Raw genomic sequence first — 11,829 nt, 5'->3', positions numbered from 1 at the left:
TCACATCGTTCGTGCCCTCATGGATTATCCATATTCAGGGCAGAGGAGATGATGTTTTTGGCTAGAGAATCATATCTTTTTCTTTTCATTGTCTCTCCATTCAGATCAAGGCTTTTTCACGGTTTCATCTTTGACAACCTACACAGGCACAAAAGGTCCATTTACCACTGCATTCAAATCCCATGTCAATAGATTCTATAAAAAATTTCATCCTAATTTTCCATAATGCATATTTCAATCCACCCAACATAGGGGGTCTATTGATAGATGCACCCTCAGCAAAAGGCGATTTAAACTCAGACATATTGAACAAAAAACTTGAGTAAGCTACAAGTCTTAGGTCTTGATACCAATTGTTGGGTTTATTAATGTCTAAGTTCAAGAGGGGGTGAATTGAACTTATAATTTTTTTGCAAAGAAAACTGTTTAATAAAACCTGACAGAAAAGAACCAATTGATTTGAGGAACAACAAATTTATTTTTCGATCTCAAGAAGCAGTTTAAGAAATATAACAGATTGGTTTTAGATTCAACAAATTTTTGTTTCACAGTTATTAGATTCAGACTTTCTGTATAGATAAGTAGTAGTGACAATATCTTACCTTTAACACAAAAGATTGACAGGAAAAATGCTTTGATGATTAAAACCAAGAGATACAATATTATTTGATTATCAAATCAAAAATTCAATTAAACAAACAACTTTCAAAAAAGAACTTTACAAATAATAGTTTCAAAAACAAAAGAATTATGAACAAGATTGATTTTGGACAATAATGCAAGGAAGAACAATAAAATTGAACCAAAGTAGGTTTAATGCATAATATAATAAAGTAAATATCAACAATACTTTAATGAATCAAATAATGTATAAAAAAGTTAATAGATAAAGTTCTATATAAAATATTGACCACCACCGATCTTAATTAAAAAAAATCATGAGATTTTTCTTCAAAAGTGTCTAAAATAAAGATCTGTTTAGCCTAGCTATGGTCTATCGGGTTAGCAGTTTATGTGGGACGGATCAATACGGACTGACGAGTTCAGAAGGTTGACCTGCCTCATCTAAATGAGGAAGTGTTGGCGGACCCAACCCACATTACCATCCTAGGTCAAATCTTGCATAGTGTATGTATATACACATATTTCATATAAATTTTAAAAATATCTAAAAATATATGAAAAAACCTGATAATATAAAATTATAGATAAAAATTTAAGACAATATTATTTATTATCCTAGTAAAATTGTTGATTTTATTTTTAAAGTAAGAAATATTTTAGAAATTTATTTTTAATTTTGGAAAAATAGTGTTAGAAAATTAGTCTCTAATACAAATACATTTTTTTATACTTCCTAATTCCTAATACAAATAAATTTCAACCATTTCTCTTCAAATATTCCGATAAATTACTGGTTGGTTGCAGACTCGGTGATTTTTTTTTTTCTTTTTTGAGCCAAGAAAATGGTGTAATAACAAGCTTCGAAAAGAAGAGAGAGAGAAAGATGAGGTTTTTGGGTTACATAGCTCAATGGAGAAGCGCAGCGAAGGAAGCGTTGGATCGCACAGCCATCACTGTGAATTTCCTGTGCTGGCTTCACTTCACCAGCAACTACCTCTGTTCCCCGTGTCACGTATTGCCTTCAAAGATTCAAGCTTTTCTGCTCCTCTTGGTGCTTTTCGGATACCCTTTTGATTCAATTGCGTGATTCGCTGCTTGCAGGCGTATGGGGTTAGCATGCTCCCCACCCTCAACGTAACCGGCGACGTCCTCCTCGCCGACCACCTCTCCCCGCTGCTCGGGAACGTCGGGCACGGCGACTTGGTTCTCGTTCGGTCCCCTCTCAACCCTAAGATCAGGTTGACGAAGCGCGTCGTGGCCGTGGAAGGGGACACCGTCACTTACTTCGACCCTATGCACTCTGAGGCTTCTCAAGTTGCAGTGGTGTGTGTGCTTAATGGTTTGTTCTTCATTTGCTCTAAAATTAATCTGTGTTTTATTCTTTTCTTTTGCTTTTGTAGTAAGTGAATGTGAAAAGAGTTTAATGGGTATAATTGTTTTTACATTGTCATCCAATTATCAAAGTCAACAAAGCAGAAGGTTCCTCACAATACGAAAGTACGATCAGGGTCATTGTACATTGTCTTGTTCTTGCACATGCACTTGCATCTGCAAAGAGACTGGCTCGGATTCAAATCCATGTCAGGGACTTTACATAATGGAATGCATTTCTGTTTCACTCATTGGTCACCAAAATGGAACTTTACCACCATGTCAGGGATTGCCCTTATGGATTGTGATTAGTTGACGGTATAAACTGACTTTACATTGGTAGATAACAAAAGTCTTTGAAATGTAACTTGTTGATGGTTTTGTTATGTTAGATAGCAAGTATGAGATTCAACCTATTGCAAAGTTAGGGGTCGATTGACTTATGAAAACATTTTTTTTTTTGTTTTCACTTTGTTTCCGTTTCAAAAAGAAAACATTTTTTTTGTTTTCACTTTGTTTTCCGTTTCAAAAAGTTTTTGTAAGAAATGCTGAAACTATTTTTCTTTTTCCGTTTTCACTTTTTCCTGGATAGACTTCAGAAACATCAACCTAAATGCCCCCTTTCTTTTCCTGTTATGAATTTAGATGAATATTTGCAGTATAGAGTATATATACATATAATTGTAATAATGTAGTAGCTTAATTGTATATCATGTAAGATCATAGTGAGTAGAGGCAGGTGTGAAAGTTTCTTTAGTCATGAGATTGAAAGCCATTGGTTGATGCTTTTAATTTGTGATTTATCATAAGTTGTTTGTATGTTGTATCGCAGTTAGATGAGTCTTTTTGACTGCTCATTCAACTGACTCAGATGTTTAGGTGACATTTTCATTAAAGAATATGTGGAACTAAGAAAATGGTTAGAGTAATTTGCTACTTCTTCTCAGTATATAGAATGGAAAAGTACAGTTGCATTTCATGACCAGGCAATAATCTAGCTGGTGCCACACAGCAGCTCTGTCCCATGTATAACATTAGCAGAAGAGTCTTAAACATAATGGAATGCATTTCTGTTTCACTCATTGGTCACTTGAAAATATGAGTTATTTGTTTATGATGAATAGTAATGTCACTCAAAATTTCACTTTGCTTTAGGCTGAAAACAAGTATTTTTTTAAGAAAAATATTCTAAGTGTTTTTTTTATGATGCAATATACTCATTTATTTTAAACCCTACACCCTAATTTTCATGTGCATGCAATTTTGATTAGGCTATCATGCCAATCCAAATACTTTTGTTTGCTGAAATTAAGATGCAATAAGTAGTTATTAACTTTCTTTTTGTTAAGAAGGTAATAACTTATTACACAATAATTTATTTATTTCCCAAGCTCTTCTTTCCCTCTGCTTGGAATTTATCTTTTGCTGGTTGCTTTGATCTCTCTGTCCATTATTTGATTTTATGTTTTAATTACTGTTATAATCTGTTTTATCAATCTTTTCTCTACAGGTGCCTAAGGGGCATGTTTGGATTCAGGGGGATAACATTTATGCTTCCCGTGACTCACGCCATTTCGGTCCTGTTCCATATGGTCTCATAGAAGGGAAAGTGTTTTTCCGGGTAAGTGTTGTACCTTGACATACTACATTCTTGTATAATTTATCACTTTAGGTTTCTCTCCTTTATCTTAAGATTGTTTGAACTTCATGATGCACTTTTCTCTTATCTCCATGTGGTCTAAATAGTTTTTATTTCCCATAACATTGCAGAGTGAGATAGAGTTGTATTGATACTGTTATGTTAATGCAGTGCTAAGTTTGACTATTTTTCTCGCTAGTGTACTTGGATAAATCAGTGATTTTGTAGTTGAACCAATGTTTTTAAAAGCAGACTGGTCATTGAACTGGTCAAGACTCAAGTTCAAGGTTCAACAGTCTAACCGTGATTGAACTATGGTTGAACTTGTTTTAATAAATACTGCCTGCCTCTAGTCCTTACTATGAGATTTGGTTCTTTTAATAAGACATTTTATAATTTTTATACAACATCAGATTTGTTTTACTTGTTTATCCCAATTAAATATTATGAGTATTTGTGGGAGAAATAATTAAATATTCCCTACGGCCCTTAATATAAGACATGGTTTAAAAGAATTTGTTGGTAAGGTATTTTATAGATTCTATGAAACATTAAATTTCTTTTCTTTCTTTCTCATTATTAATATTATGGATATGTGTGTTTTTTATTAATAAAAAATGAGAAAATAATTTTAGAAGTCATTAATGATGAGGGTAAATTGGTACATTGCTAACATTGTTTTATAAATTCAACAAAATCAACCGAATTAATTACTTTTATTGGTTTATGTGATTATGTTAGCAATGTCTTTTGCTGATCTTAGAAATCATAACCTTGAATAATTTGATCTATCATTGTAGTCAGAATCATACTTGAAAATGCATAAGGCAACTGCTGATATTTGTTGATCTTAGATATCATAACCTTAAATAATTTGATCTATCATTGTACTTAGAACCATAGTTGAAACTGTAATGCATAAGGCAACTGCTGATATTTGTAGCTATTGTAAGATATCATAACCTCGAATAATTTGATCTATCATTGTAGTGGAAAGTGAAAACATCATTTGCTGTGTGGAAACTAGGTCATTCTGATTAATCAGTCGAACCATTTTATGCTTTACTACAAATATTTTACATGATAGCAAAAAGGTGGATGTTAACACTTGTTGGCAAGTACAATTGTGTTCTATTTACTGATTTTAAATCTCCCGTTAAAGATATTTCAAATTCTGTATGTTACTAGGTATGGCCACCTAGCAGCTTTGGACTACTAGATCAATGAAGTAATTTTAATGAAGGTACTGTCCTTTCAGTTGTGTTTAAGATGTCTGCATTCATCTTTTGTTTAAAGTATTTATTGAACACTGTGTCCCGGACTACAGAGAAAGTGAAATCTTTAACATGAATCTCAGCTTATTATTATAGTGTTAATTACCAGGTTTTATGCCTATTGATGCAGGTGTTGAGATGTTTAAATTCTACCTCAATTCTCAATGTACAAGTCAATCATTTATTTCAAATAAATAGGCTTTAAATTGGTATGGTTTAGGAAGGTTACTACCGTTTTTTCCTCTTGCTATCTTGGCGAGAGATGGTTGACTTTACAACCTAGATCCAACTGTGTACTGTCTAATTAACTGAAATATGGAAATATCTTTATCTAGAGAGGAATAATATTTATGAATTGTAGTGGATTTGCATGGATTAATAGGGCAGAATATTGGCTGCCCTCAAGCTAATCGCAGTCAGAAAAACAAAATTAGTATTATTATTTTTTGCTAGTTTTCACATTGTGAAAAATAATTGGTAAAGAAAGTGTTTTGTAGAGATCAAGAGGAAGAAACTTTGTGAACTTCCACTAGGTTGAGACTAGACTTAATATGGCCTCACCTTAAAGAGGATGAGTGGGTTTGCACTCTGACATGATGCTCTACCAAAGATATAGAGATAAGAGAAGGAAAGTTGATGAATAATCAAGTATTAGTTTATTTTATTAAAAAGTTTCACATGTTAAACATCACTATGAACATTAGCATCCCAAGTTGACATCCCAATATTCAACAATCATATGCTATTACATGGAGAGTTGCATAAAAGGAAGAAAAATTATACAAGAACATGGGGAACCGACCCAAACCCATGCTCAGAAACAGACAACCACACTCACACAAAGGACATGACTAAGCAAAACGACAATCTGAGAGTTGATACCTAGTACAAAAAAATCTAAACTAAGATTAGAATGAAGATCATTAAACCACATAGAGCCAAGTTTATTATTGTCAATCTCAATGTTAGCAAGCCTGACATCACAACAATTGCCTTCACAATAAATGTGAGAAACCTTAAAGTCCAAAATATCATAACTTTTAAGACACTTCATCCATCTTCCACCCGAGGAATAGGCTGAGGAGAAGAAAAAGCTTGATAAACCAAGGCATAACTCACATTCTAACCACAAACATCTATAACAACGATCCACACAAATCTCTATCGCCAAAATAATAGCCAATAGTTTCGTTATAAAAGGATTTGTTAATACCAAAGAGAAATTGCCCATGTAGACCCCATGACTCCCTTTAAAAATGCCTCCACAAACATGATTAGGGTACCCTCTAGAAGCTCCTCTAGAAGCTACATCAGTGTTGATTTTAAGCTAACCAACATCAAACATCTTCGAGATGACTCACAGAGACCTAGTTTCTTTTTGGGGCCTTTGGATATCAAAGGACTTCAACATGCCAAAGTCAGTAATATCACTATTCGTACTTTTTTTAGAAGAATTACCTAACATCTTGATATGCCATTAGATTGTGTATATCCGTCAAATCCAAATTTAGACTCTATTGAAACCTAACATGATTTTGCAGTCTCCACATCATCCAAAGAACATTAGTAATAACCACTACATGAATTTCTTTCACAAGAGGACTACTTGCAAATTTGAGAAATTGCAAAATATCATTAAGAGAGAGAAAATCAAATTTGGAAAAACTTGTTGAAGCCATGATCAGATTTTAAGAGAAATATTACACCCAAAAAAGAAATGCAAAGTACTCTAAGTTGAATCTCCTTACCAGAGAGAATTTTATTATATAAAAGTTTCCAAATAACAAGTCTTGGTAAGAGGAATGAAATTCTCCCAAATTAGACTTCCCCACTTAGAGGGATTATGAGAAGTGCGAAAGAAATTTCTAGCCAATTTTTGACTTAGGATACCAGAGTCATCCAAGGTCCAATTAGGAACATTAGGTAAATTTGTGAGAACCAAATTTTGAATATTGTCCAAACCCGAAATGTTTTGCAAAGAGAATGGCAGGCATACACCAAGCATGAGCAGCAGCTTTAGAAGCAAGATGACACTTTTCAGTACTAGGAAATACAAGCTTTAGAACGTCAAGAGTCATTCCAGAAGTTAATTTGCTCATCATTTCCAACAATCCAATGAGTATTTCCAAGAATAATATCATACAATTCAACAATACCTCGCCAAATCGAAAAAGATTTATAAATGACAGGCTTATTATATTTGGTCTCCAAAAATCTAGTTCTCATCAACTCAACCCAAGGCATGTGACTATAAGAAAAATCCCTAGTAAAACGAAGCAAATAGGCTTTATTTTCTTCAAAAATATTCATAACGTGCAATTCACCATCATGTTTGATTGCTAGTATATTAAATTCATTTGCATATTCCTATTTCATCAAACATATATTTAAATTTCATTTCTAAATCTAATTTTAAATATTACAATTTTTTTAATACAGTTTTATGTTTTTATATTCGTGCGGGGAATAAAAATTCAACCCCTTTTCCAATTTATTATATATATTAAAAAATTTAAATTCATGTTTCTAAATATTTTTCCATTACATAAAGTAATTTCTTTATAGTTATCTATTATTCAAATATAATTTATATTCATTTTTAATAAAATGCACCCAGAGGTATATCAGTAATTATTTATATAATATGATTATCACTTTTTTTAGTCACATCTTCTGAAGAAATTTTTGACTCAATTTTTTTTTCAATCTAAAGAATCTTTATCTTCCTCTCCTCTCTTTCCCTCATATCCGAATCCAAACAAAGTGGTTTAGAAATAGTTGGTCTAAAATGATCACACCTACTTTAGGGCTACCTCAAGTCAGTTAAATACGCGTCGGACTTTACGAATTTAAAATATGCGTTGGACTAAATATAATTTAAAAGACGGGTACCGATCCAACCATGTCCTAGAGCTACAATCCTCATTAAAGTAGTGTAAGCAATAATGAACTGAGACATTCTATTTTATCTTCCTAACAATATTGTTATAATTATTATTATTATTCTATTGAAGATTAAGAATTTGTTTGGATGAAAGTGAGTAGAAAGGGAAGGAAAGTAGGAGAAACATGTTATTTGGATGTAAAGTTAACAGAACTGAATGTAAAGTTTGTAGTTGATGTGATTTATGTAACTGAAAAATAAATATGATTTAATTATATAATTTATTAATTTATCAAAATACTTTTGTCTTAGATTTGTTAAGGTTAATATATTTTTTATTTAAAATAAACATGAATATTTATATTTAAAGGTTTATATATATATATATATATATGTTATTTGTGTCTCAATTTTTAATTAAGGAAAAAAGTTCACAATTATTTTGATTGAACCAATATTATGATGTAAAGGAATAATTTTGGTAACTAAAATTGTGTGTGTTCATGAAAACAAATGCAAATGGTTCTAATAGGCATGCATTAAAATTCATAATTACGACAAAATAATTAAGTTCGAGTACATGGAAATAAAAGAGAAAGGAAGATATACAATAATAAATGTAAATGAAGTTAAAGATTGTTCTAAACTATCGGCAAGTTCCATGATCCTATTTTCAACGATATTAATCTTGTCATGGACATGGTCGAGACCATGAGAAGGTTGCGTGATAGGGTATTGAAATCTAATTGTAGCCCTTGCATACTTTGTTGTAGTCTTCGTATACCTCCCTATATTTGGTTTAACATATTACATTATTGGAAAGCTGATCATCATGTCCTTGAATCTCAAAATTTTCATCTCCACTTTTTTGCTCTTGTTGTGGACCATGATTATACCATTTATAATGATCACATTCAAATTTTCAAAGATTTTTCATTCAAAAAAATATGACTAGAGTAATTTTGAGTTAGCCTCCAACCTTAAATAAAAAACGTACATGCCATAATATATGAGTTACAAAAAGAACATAAGGACATATATATATATAATGTAATAATCCACTGCAATAGTTAAACTTCATGCATTCTTGCAAGGACAATCACGGAGATGCAAAGCATGATCCTTGTCATAGTTTAGGTCACCGAGATGGGTTAAGTTAAACTTGTGATCTTAATATTTCAAGTTTGCACCATCCAATCATTTGGAGTGATTCAAATCTTCTTCTTCAATACCTTTGTGACTAAATCGTCAATGTCGAGGAATTTCAAATTTTTGTAAAAGATTTTTATGAGATTTTCGTAGTAGTATTGATCTTTTGATGACACTATTGAACAAGAGCTTTGATGTCTCCAAATCTATGAAGATTAGTTGAAGGTCTTGTTGTTGCTTGTGTGTGTGGATTCTGGGTAGTTTGAATTTGTAAATCCACTCTTAGTTAGGATCCAAAGTTGGTTTAAATCAAATTCTTTTGAAAAAGAGTGTTTTACAAAGAAGTGGAAAAACAACCAGTTGTTTTATCGTTTCAATCGGTTGGTTTACACTTAGTGTTTTTGAAAAAAAGGTTTTGACAAAGTTTGAAATTGGTTTGACAATTAAATCAGTTGTGTTGACATTTCAATCGATTGTTTTTTGAAAATCCTTAACAAAATTTGTTAAGTTTTTTAAATCTATTTTAATTTATTCAAAACTGATTTGGCTTTTGCTTTAAATGTTTTTAACAGCCATTTGGAGTTTAAATAATCTATTTTGCGCTCCTGGTAGTTAAGATATCATATTAACATCTCTTTCAAATCAGTTTTTCTCCAAGATTTGCCTCAAGATTTGAATTTTGCTAAGTGGAATAAGACTGCATTTTGTAACTTTTGAATTCAATCTGTATCAGGTGTGATCAATCCTTATTCTCTCTTGTATACTATAATTTTGTAAACATGTTGTGTGCAAATCTAGAGGGTGTTATGTGATATGTAGTGTGTTGTTTGTTAAAGGATGTGTGTGTTCTTGAAGGGTTCAAGATCACCTCTTTGGTGTGTGGTTTGTAATCAAGGTTGTTGATTGCTTAGTGGAATACCCAGTGTAGATCTGTTATGTGATTCTTTCTATCCTTAATCTCATTTAAATCTGTTTTGTCTTGTTTTTATTAACTGCTGATAAAAATAACCGGTTGAGTTTCTTGAAACATAATAAAACAAATTTGTTTCTTGGCTAACTTGATTCCTTTCTCTTTGATTCTTCATTGGCTTTCTCTATACCTTCAAAGTTTGTGAAAATATTTTAAAAACAATTCAACCCCCCCCCCCCACCCCCTATTGTTTAAGGCAAATCTCTGAAAAGAAAAAATGCGAGGAAATGTAAAATCAGCGATAAGAAAGAATGAAAAATCCATGACTTTTGGCTGCATAATGACTCTAGTCTTATAATTAACATACTATTTTTTTCATTTGTCTTTCATTTGAAAATTATCGTTTATGATCTAACAAATGGGGGAATGGAGGTAGGTTTGGTGGATGAGGGGTTGAATTATAAGCTTGCACGAGTTCCTTACCTTTCCTTTGGGAGTGATCCTTTTGTCTTTTTGGTTTAAAAGATGAGGAAGATATGATATTTGACCCGAAAAAAGCTAGTTTAAAGAAATTGAATTAATGTAAACATATTAATTCATTATTTAATAATTTAGAAATGAAAGTATGTAATCCTCCTTTGCTTGTAAATGAGTAGTATTTCAATTCAGTAATAAGGAATCATAATTATTCTGATTGAATATTTTTCACAATGCCTCGACTCCATAATCGATTATGGTGTAGGACACATAATTGATTATGTCCTACACCATAACTGCAAGGAAACATAATCGATTATGGGACTGAATCTACACATGGATAATTCATTTTGCTCTTGCAGCGACAATGACAAAGGATGCATGGGTTATGAATGAATTTACCAATTACAATATAATGTATATCTCATTGCTTAAAGAGAGAAATTATAGTTGGATGTTGTTAACATTGTATACAAATGATTTAAACTTATGCTAATTGATGGCAGGATTCCAAATTGAGGACCTACTACTGGGAGAATGGCTAGGAGAATCCAAGAAGAATGGGACTCAGCAGAGATTGACATATACTCTCTCTTACATGTGTTTAAAGTCATGACCTAATTGTACAAATTAGAATAGAATTTACTTTATTATAAAATAATTGGGCCTCAAATTAGGCTAAATAGCACAGGTTTTGAGCTTCAGGTAGATTAGGGTTAAAATAGGGTTTCTAAACCTACCCAGGGTTTAATTGGATCCAATTTGGTCCACATAAAACCCTAGGTCGGTCATAGTAAACTCTAACATCTAGAAACAAGTCATACAGATCATAATGGCATCACATATAATGTGTGACTAACTTGGTGCCACTTTTGAATTCCAAATTCTCCCTTTCTTTGCTTTGTAACTTGGCCTTGGCATCTATAAATAGAGGTGCAAGGCTAGGTTAAAATTAGATCAATGAACTTAGATTTATGTTATTGAATTTTCGAGCCATTACTTTTCTTAGTCTCCTCTATTTATGGTATACATCTCTCTTGATCCCTCCTTCATCTATTCAAGTGATTAAGTATAACTTATCACTCTCCATATACCTCACGGCTACTCTAAGGGTCCTAGAGCTCCTACAAGTTCTTCCTTGCTTCACTCCACCATTTGTTTATGCCAAACTCCATCCGATTAGGGTGGTAATATGGGTTGGCTCGCCTCGTATTGGCCTACTCCACATTTGGCCTACCCCACAAAATTGATTTGGGTTGAATTTGCTGGTTCGCCCCACATAAGAGTTGGCCCGTAGTCTTGCGAGCTAACCTGCATGAGGAAAAAGTGTATTTTTTTATTAGGATTTTTTTTTCGGCACCCCATCAAATTTCTTCATGCACCTCATCAATTTCAAAATTTAATTTTCATAATGTAAAAGTAAATTCCATAAATGAAAATTTAGAAGAGAAAAAAAATATTTGGAATAACCTTTCTGAAACAATTATTTTACCTTTGAAAT

The 11,829-nt window shown here is 32.2% G+C and overlaps 1 protein-coding gene across 2 annotated transcripts; it reads left to right on the top strand.

Moving 5' to 3' along the window:
• The first annotated feature begins 1,410 nt into the window (after positions 1 to 1,410).
• LOC137835103 (mitochondrial ATP-independent inner membrane protease subunit 1a) lies at positions 1,411 to 11,307 on the top strand. 2 transcript variants are annotated; one of them, XM_068643450.1, is made up of 5 exons: positions 1,411 to 1,636; positions 1,726 to 1,947; positions 3,506 to 3,616; positions 4,823 to 4,877; positions 10,835 to 11,307. In XM_068643450.1, the coding sequence occupies exons 1-4, from the start codon at positions 1,508 to 1,510 to the stop codon at positions 4,859 to 4,861; spliced, it is 501 nt and encodes a 166-aa protein (XP_068499551.1). In that variant the 5' UTR covers positions 1,411 to 1,507; the 3' UTR covers positions 4,862 to 4,877; positions 10,835 to 11,307. The 2 variants fall into 2 exon arrangements, with proteins under 2 accessions (XP_068499551.1, XP_068499550.1); XM_068643449.1 differs by lacking the exon at positions 10,835 to 11,307 and adding an exon at positions 5,039 to 5,263.
• Positions 11,308 to 11,829: the final 522 nt, after the last annotated feature.

This window comes from Phaseolus vulgaris, chromosome 5 (assembly GCF_000499845.2).
Source record: "Phaseolus vulgaris cultivar G19833 chromosome 5, P. vulgaris v2.0, whole genome shotgun sequence".
NCBI classification, from domain to species: domain Eukaryota; kingdom Viridiplantae; phylum Streptophyta; class Magnoliopsida; order Fabales; family Fabaceae; genus Phaseolus; species Phaseolus vulgaris.
The sequence above is the reverse complement of the archived record's forward strand: the minus strand, read 5'-3'. Positions and strand labels throughout refer to the sequence as shown.